The following is a 15072-nucleotide window of genomic DNA, read 5'->3' as shown; positions in this document are numbered from 1 at the left end:
GTGTGGAGCTCTGCTGTACCTCGAGTATTAATGCAATTACTATTGTTCTTCTATTCAATTCAACTTATTCTTGTTCTAAGATATCACTTGTTCCTCAACTTGATGAATGTGATGATCCGTGACACTCATCATCATTCTCACCTATGAACGTGTGCCTGACAACCACCTCCGTTCTACCTTAGATTGAGTGGATATCTCTTGGATCCCTTAATCGGAATCTTCGTGGTATAAGCTAGAATTGATGGTGGCATTCAAGAGAATCTGGAAGGTCTAAACCTTGTCTGTGGTATTCTGAGTAGGATTCAATGATTGAATGACTGTGACGAGCTTCAAACTCCTTAAGGCTGGGCGTTAGTGACAGACGCAAAAGAATCAATGGATTCTATTCCAACCTGATTGAGAACCGACAGATGATTAGCCGTGCCGTGACAGGGTGCGTTGAACATTTTCACTGAGAGGACGGGACTGTAGCCACTGACAACGGTGATGCCCAACATACAGCTTGCCATGGAAAGGAGTAAGAAGGATTGGATGAAGACAGTAGGAAAGCAGAGAGACGGAAGGGACAAAGCATCTCCATACGCTTATCTGAAATTCTCACCAATGAATTACATAAGTATCCCTATCTTTATCTTATGCTTTATTCATATATCATCTATAACCATTTGAATCTGCCTGACTGAGATTTACAAGGTGACCATAGCTTGCTTCATACCAACAATCTCCGTGGGATCGACCCTTACTCGCGTAAGGTTTATTACTTGGACGACCCAGTGCACTTGCTGGTTAGTTGTGCGAAGTTGTGATAAAGAGTTGAGATTGCAATTGAGCGTACCATGTTGATGGCGCCATTGATGATCACAATTTCGTGCACCAGTGCACCTTTGTACAAAAGGTTCATATTATATTATTATCTATTTCATTACTATTCTCTTTCTTTAAACCAACGTATATCTCTCTGAGATATAACAATTCACAAATGACGATCAATTATTTATGTCACACAATCCTATTCAATCAAACTATTACTATCATTAAAATAACCCACTCATTGCACCATTTTGGGAACTGATCTCTTACTATCATTGAAAGAGCAAAACCGTCGGCTTAGAATTCTCTTCTCGGTTAGAGGAAATAACTTCGTTGCAAGTATAGTTCCAAACCAACAAGTAATGCTCAAATCAAATTTTTAATTTCCAAAGGATGTCACAATTCAAACCAAAATAACCGGAAGTTTTTAAGTGCTGGGTCGTCTTCCCTAGGAGTTTCAATGAAATACTCAATTATTGGCATTGGGGGATTTGGGGGGTTTGGTTATAAGATTCAAGAAATTAAAATTGCAAGTAATTAAATGGAAAGCAAGTAAAAGCAATGAAAATGGCAATTAAATGGAAAAAAGAGCTCCTGGCAAGAATTGGAGAATTAAGGATCCCTATCCTAGTAATGGACCACAAACATGATAATTGTGTAGAATTAATCCCAATTAGTCAATCCTAACATCGAGGATTAGTCAAAAGGGCATAGTTGATCTCAATCCACAAGTCCTAGCTAACTCTATTAATGGAAGGCTTAGAGTTAGTGGAAACCAAATCAACTAACAATCCTCACACAATGTAGAATGGACATCCACCACTCAAGTTCACCTAATTACCCAATTTCCCAACCAAGAATGCGAAAGACTAGGCAAAAATCCAACCAAGCATTTTATCAAAAACTTAGAAGGTATAAAAGAGAAGCATGGTAAAATAACAAGAGATAATGAAATCTACAACTACCAATTGTAAGAAAACCATAATAACAACTAAATTAAATAATAAGAAACATAAAATATGAATTGCTTTAATTAAAATTAAAAGTAACAAAGTGTCATAAACATAAAGGAACAAAAGAAGGGAAATAACTAATAGAAGTAAAGAACAAAGGTGCAAGAATAATAAATGACAAGGAAAACTAAAGGAAAACAAGAATTAGACCTAAATCTATGAGAGATTTAACCTAATCCATCCTAATTCTAGAGAGAAGAGAGAGTTTTTCTCTCTAGAATATAACCTAAAGCATGTTTCTAATCTACCCAAATTGCTCTCCACTTGAAATAAAGTGATGCCCCTTTGATATAGCACTCAATCAGCTTTAGAAAGTCCAAAAATGGGCTCTGGAGGCCCAGAAATCGCCCCCAGTGTTTTTCTTTAAGTGAGTCACGTGTGCTGATTCGTGCGTATGCACAGATGTGTGCGTACGCACACGTGCTGAATTTTTCTCTTGTGCGTACTCACAGGATGTTGTGCGTACGCACACATGGCTGTGCATTCCTACTTTGATTTCTTCCTGTTTTCTCCCTATTGCATACTTCTCCTCCACTCTCATCAAGCCATTCCAACCTATTATACCTGAAATCACTCATAAAAAATATCAAGGCATCGAATGGAATGAAAGTGAAATAAAATTAGTTAAATTAAGCACAAACTAGCATGTTTTCACAATTAAGCTCAATTTAGGGAGAGAACATAAAAGTATGCTATTTAGATGAATAAATGTGGGTTTGTATGATGAAATTCACTCAAATCAATCTAAAATTTATCATCAAATATGGGTTCATCAATCATCAACGATAGTCCACAATCAAATACTAACAATCAGACAATCAAAAGCAGACAACACTCATGCATTGTCTCTCACATGCCAAATCAACAAACAAGTTCAAGTCCCAAATGTTCTACACAAATATAAACAACCAAACAGTCAAATAGAAGCCAAAATCAAACTTGACAGAGTATAAACAGTCATCATCATCCTAAAAAGTTGGTAACAGAAATTTCAAAATAAAAAACTACGAGTCATGCATCATGACGTAAACTATCATCCCTATCTTCGGCACCTTCTTCATCATCAAATAAATCTCCATCTCGAAAAATCTTTGCTGGATCCATCAAAGCAAATCTCGGTTAGGAGCAAAAAAATTGGCTTGATTAGCAGCACGTTCAAATCCTTCAACAAAAGCATCCAGTATTTCTGTTTGCTTATTTTTCTCAAACTCACTCAGCTTTATAGTAACATTAGCCACCTGGTCTTTATTATTGGCCAATTCTTCCTCTCTCTTTTTTAACAACTCAGATTCTTTCTGATATTTTTCCACCATCAGCTTCAATTCTTCCTCCTTCTTTAACAGCTTACTTTCCAAACCCAAGATTAAACCCTTTTTTCAGGGAAAGCTCTTCCCTCAACTTGCTTGGTTCCTCCACCTGCCCTAACATCTTTTTGTGTTTTACTTCTTGACTCTGGCAAAGACTGGCCAAACACAAACCCACCACCTACAAAACAAATAAAAAAAACAGGAACGACAATGTTAATCATTATCATCAAAAGCGCATATAAGTACAACCATAATACCAAGCTCAGCTGCATAAACTGATTAATAGATACATCCCCAGCCTCATTAACCATAGCCACATCAGCAGAACTCTGACAAACCTCATCTAAAATGACCATAAAAGGAAACTCTTTACTCCACAACGAAGATCCATCAAGATCCTCAGCAAAACCATGTAATCTCTTCTGATTATCAATGAACCAATTCATTTCCTCCAATGGAATTTCCTCCCTTTCTCAGTTAAATCCTCAGACAGCTCGAGGTCTATATGGTCCGATTTCCTTTTCTTAAAAATAATCTTTTTCCCATGATGAGGAGGCCGATTAACTTCTCCACCTACAACAGCTTTATTAGGATTCGATGATGAATGATGCATGAGCATCTTATACCCTTTCTCATAGTATTTCCTAGTTGTTTTTAGTTAGATTTTATTAAGTTTTATTATATTTTACTGCAAAAATCCTCTTTAGATGCTACTTTGAGTTGTTTTGGTATTTTATTCAACTGCAAAAACCTTATTAGGATTAGGGTGATTAGGGCCTTTGTGGTATAAACTTGCTTTCTGAACTTCACCCTCGAATCCGAATTGAATGACCACGGGAGTGGCATTTGATGAGGATCAGAGGAGATTAAATCACTTAGGAATTAGGGTTTAATCACTTTCAATTTGCGATAGAATGAATCATTCATTGTTAAATAGTTAGTAAGAAGTTTTAATCTGGAAAGATAAACATCTCCGAGACCTTAACTATTTTCTTGTATTGTTTTTACACCAAACCTTAAATTGTCTTCTTTATTCTCTTGTTTATTTGTTTATGCATTAGAACAACCACAACTCTCTTTTACTATTTGCATGACTAAATCCAAAAGGATAACCATTGCTTGCTCAGTCCGACAATTCTCGTGGGATCGACCTTCACTCACATGAGGTATTACTTGGATGACCGGGTGCACTTGCCGGTTAAGTTATGCGAGTTTTAATTTCGTGCACCAAGTTTTTAGTACCGTTGCTGGGGATTGCTCGTGATTGACAACTACCAGTTGTCTTGTTGCTTAGATTAGGTATTTTTATTAGTAATTTGTTTATTTATTTTTCTTTTTAATTTTCAATTTCTATTTTGTTTATTTTTCTTAATTTTTGATTTTTATCTTAATTAGTTTTTTTAATTTCTGATTTTAAGTTTGGTGTCTATTTAGTGTCTTACCTAATATTTTCGAATTTTTAGTGTCTTGACCTCTTAATTTTCAAAATTTTAATATATTTTTTTGTTATTTTTGAAATTGTTTGTTTTTTTATTTTTGATTTAATTTTATTTATTTCCATTTAATTTTTTCTGATTTTAAGTTTGGTGTCTTTTAGTGTTTTCCCTTTTTTAATTTTTTTCGAAAATTTTAGTTTAGTTTCTTATTCTTATTTTCGAAATTTTTTGTTTAATAGCTTGTTTTAAGTTATTTTATTTCTTATCTTTTGTAGGATATCTCACAGGGAGTTCTCTATACTTTGACATAGAGACTCCCACTTTTCTTTGTCTTTTGTTTGTGTGTGCAGGAACAAGGATAGTTCATTTTGGATCCGAATGGGAGTGCACAATCCAGAAGAACCTTGGGCTCTTACACAACTCCCACTCTTGATTTATGGAAGGAGCATTAGTGTGCCTTCTATTAGAGTAGATAATTTTGAGCTCAACCCCCAGTTGATCATCCTAGTGCAACAAAATTGCTTGTTTAATGGACTTCCATAGGTAGAGCCCAATAAATTCATCTCTGACTTTCTATAGATCTGTGATACTATAAAGACCAATGGAGTAGATCTTGAAGTCTACAAGTTGATATTCTTCCCATTTGCTGTGAGAGATCAAGCAAAAGAATGGTTGGATACTCAACCCTAGGAGAGCTTGAACACCTGGAATAAAGTAGTCAACAAGTTTCTGAATAAGTATTTTCCCCCGAGGAGGTTGACTAAGCTGAGGACAGATGTTCAGATCTTTAGACAAGGAGAGAGTGAATCCCTCTACGATGCTTGGGAGTTGGAAAAGATACAAGCTGATGCTCAGGAAATGCCCTATTGACATGTTCTTGGATTGGGTCAAGCTGGACATCTTCTATGATGGACTCTCTATCATAGCCAAGATGTCCCTGGATAATTCTGTAAGTGGTTCCATACACATGAGAAGACACCTGAAGAGGCTGATGAGCTCATTGAGATTGTCACTAACAATCAATACTTATACTCATCTAAAAGGACTTTAGTAAAAAGGGAGCTAAGGAAGAATCCACTGAAGACACAATTCTCGCCTAGAATAAATCCATAGTTCAACAGCTAAACCTTCTCACACAACAGTTGCAAAGCATGCAGAGTTCAGTCGACAACGCCCCTTCTCAATCCCCACAATTTAACAGTACACCTGACCTGGCAGCCATGCTTGCAGAACTTGCAAAAATCCAACAAAGCTTTATGTAGAGAACCGAAGCCTCCTTCAGGAATCTAGAGATGCAAATAAGCCAGACGAACCAGCAAATATCTGAGCTGATAAAAGAGGAATACCAAGCAGTTTTCACTCTTTCCATTGATACAGTGCCTACCCCAAGGAAGGAGTGCAAGGCCATTACCATGGTAAGTGGACAGGTGGCAAGTATAGACACACAAAGTACTACAGAGCCGGTTGAAAAGAAGCTCTAGAGAAGAAAGAGGAGAAGGTAGAGCACGCCCCTCCTAGGCACCCAGATAACCCTTTTCCAATCACTCTGGATACACATCCTACATTACCCAAGGTCCCAGAGTACAGAGCCAAATTGCTATACCCTCAGAAACTTTAGAGACCTCCTAACATATGTCCTAGTGATATAGAAGTAAATCCAAGAGAAGAGTGCAAAGCTCTCACCATGACCAAGGAGGTCGAATCTAAGAAGGTGTATGTTACCAAGGAATTAAAGGAAGAAAAATGCTAAAGAAGAGATTGGAAGGACATTGCTACACGCCCCATTGGTGCACAGGAGCCTGAAGAACCACAACCTCAGAAGCTACAAGAGGAGACAAAGGATGAGCAATTCACTCAGTTCTTAGAAACCTTCAAAAAGTTGCACATCAATATTTCTTTTGCTGAGGTATTGGAGAAGATGCCTCCCAATATGGCCTTCATGAAAAGCCTACTATCTGAGAAGTAGTCCTTGAAGGGAGATGAAACTGTAGTCTTAACCAAGGAGTGTAATGCACTAATTCAGAGAAAGCTACCTAAGAAGATGCCAAACCCTAGAAGTTTCCTGATTCCCTGTACCATTAGGAATATTATTTTTGAGAAAGTACTATGTGACCTTGGTTCAAGCATAAAGTTGATGCCGCTCACTGTAATGAAGAAGTTGGAGATCCAAGAGGTGCAACCTACAAGAATAGCACTAAAGATGGCTGACAAGTCTCGAAAGCAGGCATATGGGCTATTAGAGAATGTACTAGTCAAGATTGGAGAGCTCTTCTTCCCTACAGATTTTGTGATACTTGACATGGGAGAAGGCACAGATGAGTCTATCATCCTAGGAAGACCATTCTTGGCCATTGGAAGAGCCCTCATTGATGTTAAGAGAGACAAATTGGTGCTGAGGTTGCATGAAGATCGGACGGTTTTCAAGGTTTTTAAACCTCCACTACCCCCTGACAAAAGAGGAACTTGCATGCAGAGTGCAATGCTGAAGCCCCCTCCCTTGGTGGAAACAAATACAGTTCCCCTAGACATCAAACCTAAGTTTGGTGTTGGGCATTCACCACCCACCAAAGAGAGAGAAAGCCCCATGGGAAAGATGCTTAGGAGATGGAGGAACAAAAAATCCCTACTGAAGACTTCTCACTAGGAATGAAAGTGGTGTGTACTAGAAGTCCAGTCCTACCTCATACTGTAAAAAGGATCCTGTCCCTTGAGCATATTGAGCTAATCCAATAGAGCACAAGAAAGAAGCTCACAGTGAGGGGATGAGGACTAAAGCCTCTATGACTATCTTCCTCCTTGAAGGAGCTAACCGTCAAGCTAGTGATGGTAAAGAAGCGCTTGTTGGGAGGCAACCCAACTATAAGTATCCTTTAGTTTAATTTTATTTTGATTTCAGCTTTCTTTAGTTTGAGTTTCTTTTAGTAAATTTTTATTTGTCATTGATTTTAATAGTTTTCCTAGCTTTCCTGATTTGTGATCATGCACAGTACTTAGAACAGGGGCAGGAGGACTCAGAAGGAAGAACAGAGCGTCCTGGAGCAGAAAGGCTCTGGCGCTAAACGCTAGGCTGGGCGTTTAGCGCCAAAAAGGAGGCAAGTATTCCTGGCATTTAACGCCAAAAAGGGAGCAAGCTTTCTTTTCAGAGTGAGCTCTAGGTTTATATTATCATCAATGGCACCAAAGGAAGGTGAATCATCTACATAGAAGAGCACAGCCTGAGCAGCCACCAGCATTGAGGTGGTTGAGTTTCATTCTTCCTTTCTTTCTATTTTTTAGTATTTCTTTCTGTTTTCTGTTTTCCTTTCCAGGCTTGCATGATCACTCTTAGAATTTCTTTTCATTAGTAGTTTATTTTCGAAATTTTTATGGTTAGAAGATGTCTCATGTATTGCCCATTAAGCTTAAAAGAAAAATCTTTTGAAAAGGAAGTAGTAAAAGGTATGAGATTTGAGTTATATATTATACGTTGTTCTAGTTACCTAGATGTGGTGGCACTATCTCTATTCCTGAATGTATGGACTTAACAGTGCATATTTGATATTGGAGTTGAGTATATTAGTTCTTGAGGAACAAAAATTTAGAGAAGTATTATCGATTCTCTAAAATAAGAAAAAGATTGATTCTTGAAATAAAAGAAAGAGCAAAAAGAATTGAGAAATAAAAAGAAAAAAGTTCAAGGCTTTGAACATCAATGGTTAGGAGGGTCAAAACTGATATAAACTATCAAAAGAGTAGTTTTCCCTAACCATATGCTTGTGGTGTAAAAGTGTCAAGTAAATCTTTAGACTGACACTTAAAGTCGTGACCCAATATTGTTACAGAGTATGCCTAAGGCACTGAGCACCATTATCTGGGAGAAAAAGCAAGGAAAAATTCGATCCCAAGAGGTTCCCTAGTTAAGTGCTTGTGGTGTTTACGTATCAAGTTAAGCATGAAAACAAAATACTTAGAGTCACGGCTAGGCTCAAAGGTGCAAAGCACCAAGAAAAAGCAAAAGCCGTATTCAAGAATTAATTAGAGTCTAAAGAAGAGAATCTATAATGTCATCCGAGTTCTAGTTCCAAGGGATGTCGATATTTCTGAGCTTCAATGGATAGTGAGATGCCAAAGCTATTCAGAAATAGAGTGTCATAAGCCCCATTCCGTAACTAGACCTGAGCTCTATTGAGAAACTCAAAGTCTTAAGCACTATCTCTTCTCAGTCCTATATTGTTTTGGTTACACTACAAGAAAATGGAATATTTGTAACAAAAATTTTGTGTCAAATTTAAAATTATTACAAAAAGATAATTTTTTGTAATAATAATTAGTGATTGTTACAAAAGAATAATGTTTTGTAACAAAATTACAAATTGTTACAATACATTCTAATATTTTGTAACAACGTGCTTTTTTTCGTTACAAATTATGTTAATTTTTGTAACGAACTGGTGTTTTGTTACAAAATATTATAACATTTTGTAACAAAAAATAAACTAGTTACAAAAATTTGAAATATTTTGTAACAAAATATCTTTTCGTTTCAAAAATTTCAATTATTTTGTAACAAAAAATTAATTTGTCACAAAATTTAACATTGTTTGTAACAAAAAATTAATTTGTCACAAAATTTAATATTATTTTAATGTTAGCTAAAAATTAATTTGTAAAACTTAAAAAAATTTAATCAAATTATAAATATAAATAACAATAATTAAATATAAATGATAAAAAAATAAAATACCAAAAGTCAAAATGTAAAAAACAATAAAGTGAATATTTTTAATTAAATTGATTGTTCATGAATATTTTGAATTCAAATTTTATTTTAAAAAAATAATTAATTTGATTATTATAATTTTAAATTTAGAATAAATATTTAATTAGATTAATATGTTAATAGATATATTTTTATATGTTTTTAAAATAATATTTGATATCATAATTATATTTTTAAATTATTTTAATCTTATAATTTTGTGAAACTCTTATACTGTTAATATATTTTCATTACTAAATTTTTATTTTTATACACATCCTATTGTTTAACCCTATATTTTCTTATCCTTCACCTTCACAAAAATACAGAGACACTAAATCTCACTCAGCCTTACCTTAACCCTAACCTACCCCCTTCCCTTACCCACAACCACAACTCAACGAAGAAACAAAGCAGAGGAAAAGAAACGAGAGATGGAGATCGAGAGAGTTGGAGAGGAAATCAGAGCGTGAGGGAGAAGAAGAAGAGAGGGGGAGGGATGGCGCCGCGGGGTTTGCTGCCGCGTCGCCACGTCCAGCTTGCCGTCACGCCTCACCACCGTCGCCGTCGTCGACAGGAGCGTCAGGAGAGAGAGAGAGAGAGGGATGAACTCGCGAGGGAGAGAGATGAGGTTGCGCTACGCACCCGTCAGAGCCATCGTCGCGCCAGTCGCCGCCGCTTCCGATGATGGAGCCGTCGCCAAAGCCCGTGTCACCGTAGTTCTTGCCCCTGTCTCCGATGAAGCTCATCCGTTTCTGCTGCCCTGGTTCGCCGAGAGAGAAACTCGTGGATGGAGGAAGGCCGACGGAGAGAAGAACGCCGTTGATAGAGGGAAGACGCTGCTGTCATGCTTCATGGTCGCGGTGATGGAGCCCGCATCGCCGTCACCCATGGCCGCCGCCCTTACCGCTGCTCTATTTGGTTCTGTTTTGAGCTGCGCCGCCCTCTGGGTGGTCACTAACAACAGCTGCCAGAGCCACCAGCGCCACTGTTACTCCTCAAATTCCGCCTCTCTTCCATTAGGGTTTGCTACTATGATTTTACCTTCGTTCTGTTCTATTGTTGTTTCTTGGTCAAATTCTTGTTTTAATTTCAATAGCATGTCTTTGTTTTAGCATGACCATTTCGCTCCTCCTGTTTTTCTGCTGGAGCTATCTTGAGTGTTGATGATTGTGCTGCTATGGAATTGCTAAAGTTGCTGCTGCCATGGATTAGAAAGAAAGGGGATTGTCGCGTTTAAATTCTGTGGTTTCGACTAACGGAGGTAGGGGATTCGTTTAAAAATTAAGAGTTTTTAATTTAAGAATGCCAAAAAGCATTGAGTAATTGCAAATAATTTATACATGCTTTGTATGACTAATTAATGAGAATTGATGAATTTGGGAATTGTTAGTGAATGTGAGTATGTTTGAATATGCTGAAATTGATTTTTGGTATTTGATGGTGCTGTAAAGAATTGGGTTCTCAGATGAGCTATATATGTATTTGTTAATTGTGATTTTGTTAGTGATGATGATATTGTTGTCTTTGCTGCTGGTTGTATTATGATTGTGAATGAAGATAAATTTGGTGTTGCTTGTTGAATTTGGGTAAACTTTCAGTTTTTGCATTGTTGACGAGGAAATCTTAGGTTCATTTTAAATTTTTGACCATGGAACATCAAGATTTAGTGGATAAGAATGAAGAGAGCATTCAATCGATCGAAAAGGTTAGCAATGCTGAAGATCAGGATAAGATGAATGAGGTTGAAAGTGTGAAATCTGAGTTGGTTAATGTTGATGAGAGCAAGGATTTGCAATCTGAAACTTGTTGTCTTTGGGTTATTTCTGCAGACTGCTCATATTTGATAACATAGAGAATGGAAGCTTAAAGGAGCATCTCAATGGTAATTTTTGAAAGAAATTAGAAGGATGAGGTTGCAGATTGCTAATGAAGTTGTAGCAGCACTGGTAAGCTCTTTAAACAAAAGCTTGTCAAAGAACCAAATTTGCCTAATGTGTTTTGACATGAAACTGCACTCTTCTTATCATATTTTTCTAATGCAAGTAATTTGAGGACTATGAAAAGTTAATGTCCCATTGAGTTCATGAATTGCTATTGGATGCGTGACATCCCTGCTAAGCTGTAACTGTTTAGCATTTTTCATTCTTGGCATTTATGATAAAATAAATATTGGAAACTATCGTACTTGGTTTCATGGAAGCGAGTGTAAATTAGTTTCTGTATATATTTTTGTTCAATTCTCCTACCTTAAAACATGTTAGTATATAGGAAGTTTAAAATTTTTACAGAGTTTCCAACAGTTGCATGTTTCATTCAGTTTGCCAATGAAAAACAAAAGCTTAAATGTGTATCTACAAGATAGTTCTGTATGACTTGGCCTATTTCTGAGTTCTTTCTTTTGACCGATGCATCAAACACTGTCCACTTACTATTAATCTATTACCTTATGAAGCCTTCTTTGGCTCCCAGGTAAACTCATTTTGTGCTAGTTAAGCTCCATCTGGCTTTCGATCCGTAGCTTATCCTGTGTTGGTGTGTAAGACTGCACATTATTATATGCTGTAAGATATTGGCTGCTCAATTTATTATCTTTTTCCTTTCATGGATATTTATTATATTTTTTAAGTTAGCTTGAAGTTTCAATGAGAAAGATCATGTTAATTAGTAAATGACTGCTTGTGTAAAACTAGATTATATTTTAAAATTTAAATCCCTTTCGATGCTGACTTACCAGACTGAATTGCACTGTAATGTTGATGAAAAAATTAATTGAAATAATTGTCAAACACAGGAGAAAACAGTGAAGCAATAAGTTCTTTTAGTTGATCAATTTGCATGATATTAGTTATATATAAGGATAATGGTATTTGATAATATCATGCCTTCCTTTTCTTTCCTTTCCTTGTAAATTATTTGTTATCTTGTTTCCTTGAAGTTGAAACTTCTCTTTTTGTTTATGTGTTTTTGTCTTTTTAATATCTGCGGCTACTGTGTGATACAGCAAAGTCATGGATATCTTCATAAAGGCTGCTGAATATATGAAAATTCCAGTTCGTAGGACTGATGACGAACCTCTTCAAAAGCTCTTTATGTTATTGAGGAGTGAGTTGAACCTTGACCTCAAGAACATTAAGGTACCTTATACCAATAATGCGTTGTGTTCAGATTCTCAAGGCCCATTATGTTCAGAGTTTCTCTTTTTCTTCTGTCCTAATTCTGAAGATAGATGATCTTAAACTTCAAATTTATTATTAAGTTACTGGATAAGTAATTAGTATATATTATATATTGTTATAATTGTGAGATGATCGATTTTGTTGTCATCACAAGTCAAATCTGTCTTATGAAACTTTATAGTATGATTATGTTTTTTTAGTGGAAAAATTATAATTAGTGTTATATCTTGTTTCTAATTTTTTTGTTTCGGTTTTTCTTATTTACAGGAGTGCTGAAATGGTGACCATATGCTACCTTGAGGGCTCAAGAATGTTTTGATGCATAGAGACACTAATCTATGTTAGAACTTTTATGTTTTGGTTGAACTTTTATGTTAGAACTTTTATGTTTTGGTTGAACTAATCAATGTACTCACTAGCTAATGTTATTTTGTTTCAAGACAATTTTAGCTAAAAAGATCTTGTTTGACTTATGTATGTATTTGCATATTATATACATGTAAACTTGTTTATTAAAATTGTTAATATATTAGTTAATTTAAAAAATAATTTAGTAAATTATGCATGTAATTTTTAATAAAAAAAGTTGTTACAAAATAATTAATTTGCTTTCGTAACTAAAGAAAAAATGTTACAAAATTATGTTACATTTTGTAACAAAATTTTGTGATAGGAAAAAAATTGACTGTCACGAAAAGTACCTTCAAGATCAAAATTTGTTACCACTTTTGTAACGGCTTCTGGTTTTTTGTATCAGAAAAAATTGTTACAAAATATGGTATTGAATTGTAACAGTTTCATTTTTTGTTACAAAAACTTTTTGTAACGGGACTTACTGCAATGGACCATTTTTTTGTTACAAAAAACTTTTGTTTCAAAATTTCGACGTTTTGTAACAATATTTTTTGTTACAAATGTGCCTTTTTCTTGTAGTGTTACTTGAGGACAAATAACAGTTTAAGTTTGGTGTTATGATGCGTGAGCATCTTATATCCTTTTTCCTAGCATTTTCTAGTTGTTTTTAGTTAGATTTTATTAAATTTTATTATATTTTAGTGTAAAAATTCTTTTGTGGATTCTACTTTGAATTGTTTTGGTGTTTTCATGATTTTAGGTGAATTTTGGGCAAATTTGGCAGAGTTTTTTGCAACAACAAAGATAGGATACTAGATGCTGTCAACCCTGACCTTCTTGTATTCCAATGAGCATAACTTGAGCTACAAAGATTCAATCGACGCAATCTTAATTTCTTTAGAATGCCAACATCCAGAGCTTTCCAATGATATATAATAGTCTATACTTCTTTTCTAGAATCATTACCAAATCTGGCACTAAACACCGAGCTTGGCATTTAGCGTCCAAAAGGACACAAAACCAGCGCCAGAAACTTTCCCCTGCCGGCGCTGAACACCCACCCGGCGCTGAACGCCCACCCAGCGCTGAACGCCCATAGGAGACCTCAACATACACGAATTTTGACCCCCTTTTCGAGCGTTTAATGCCCATTATTGGCGTTAAATGCCAGCAGCAGCCCGAATCACTCCTCTTTGGACCTCTCAAGTGGATTTAACACTTCTTAGCCTATTTTATTTTATTTTTTAATTTTTATTTACAAACAATATCTTTTAGATTTAGAATTTATTATTTTATTTTCGTATCAAATTAGGTTAGTATATAAGGAATAAGATCCACCCTTTAGAGGGCATGAAGGATCTTCTTCTTTCCGCACCTTTCAGAACCCTGTTTTCTCTGTAAGTTATGAGTAACTAAACCTCCTGGTTAAGGTTAGGAGCTCTGTTTATTTTTATGGATTAAGATTATTATTCTTCTATTTTAATATATGTTTGATTCAATTCTAAGGTGTTGTTTTCGTTCTTAATCTTATGAGGCTGGGTGGAATGGGAGTATGACCCTTTCTTTATATGAGTTCTTGTGAGTCTCGGAAGAGTTATCTCGCTTGAACTACAGCTTAAGAACACGCCTCCTAGACGGCTAATCACACGACCTGCTGGGGATAAGCAACATCTATTCAACCGTAATTGGGGTGATTTGGGCCTTTTGTGGTATAAACTAGCTTTCTGAGCTTCACCCTCCAATCCGAATTGAATGACCACGGGATTGGCGTTTGATAAGGATCAAAGGAGATTAAATCACTAAGGGATTAGGGTTTAATCACTTACAGTTTACCGTAGAATGAATCATTCATTATTAAAATAGTTAGTAAGAAGTTTTAATCTGGAAAGATAAACATCTCCGAGACCTTAACTATTTTCGTATATTGTTTTTACACCAAAACTTAAATTGCCTTCTTTATTCTCTTTTTTATTTGTTTATGCGTTACAACAACCACAACTCTCTTTTATTGTTTGCCTGACTAAGTCCAACAAGATAATCATTGCTTGCTTAGTCTGACAATTCTCATGGGATCAATCCTCACTCACCTGAGGTATTACTTGGATGACTCGGTACAGTAGCTGGTTAAGTTGTGCGGGTTCTAATTTCGCGCACCAATGAACCCTCTTTCTCCAGATTCTTAGTTTTGAATCATCACCTGAAGCTCACCGTGGAAACCCCAGGATATTTAACACT

The 15072-nt window shown here is 35.8% G+C and overlaps 1 protein-coding gene and 1 long non-coding RNA gene across 6 annotated transcripts; both read left to right on the top strand.

Moving 5' to 3' along the window:
- The first annotated feature begins 5858 nt into the window (after positions 1-5858).
- Positions 5859-7210, top strand: LOC130939902 (uncharacterized). The gene is made up of 3 exons (XM_057867968.1): positions 5859-5981; positions 6362-6472; positions 6590-7210. Exons 1-3 carry the CDS (start codon positions 5859-5861, stop codon positions 7208-7210), a joined length of 855 nt encoding a protein of 284 aa, XP_057723951.1.
- A 3220-nt stretch (positions 7211-10430) lies between these two features.
- Positions 10431-12983, top strand: LOC130941987 (uncharacterized). Of its 5 annotated transcripts, XR_009070747.1 has the most exons (5): positions 10431-10568; positions 10935-11048; positions 11137-11253; positions 12309-12441; positions 12751-12983. It is a non-coding gene; the product is annotated as an uncharacterized LOC130941987 (long non-coding RNA). The 5 variants fall into 5 exon arrangements; XR_009070745.1 differs by having other exon boundaries at positions 10935-11253; XR_009070746.1 differs by having other exon boundaries at positions 10449-10568; positions 10969-11253.
- Positions 12984-15072: the final 2089 nt, after the last annotated feature.

The sequence above is a fragment of the Arachis stenosperma genome, chromosome 7 (genome assembly GCF_014773155.1).
Source record: "Arachis stenosperma cultivar V10309 chromosome 7, arast.V10309.gnm1.PFL2, whole genome shotgun sequence".
NCBI lineage: Eukaryota > Viridiplantae > Streptophyta > Magnoliopsida > Fabales > Fabaceae > Arachis > Arachis stenosperma.
The sequence above is the reverse complement of the archived record's forward strand: the minus strand, read 5'-3'. Positions and strand labels throughout refer to the sequence as shown.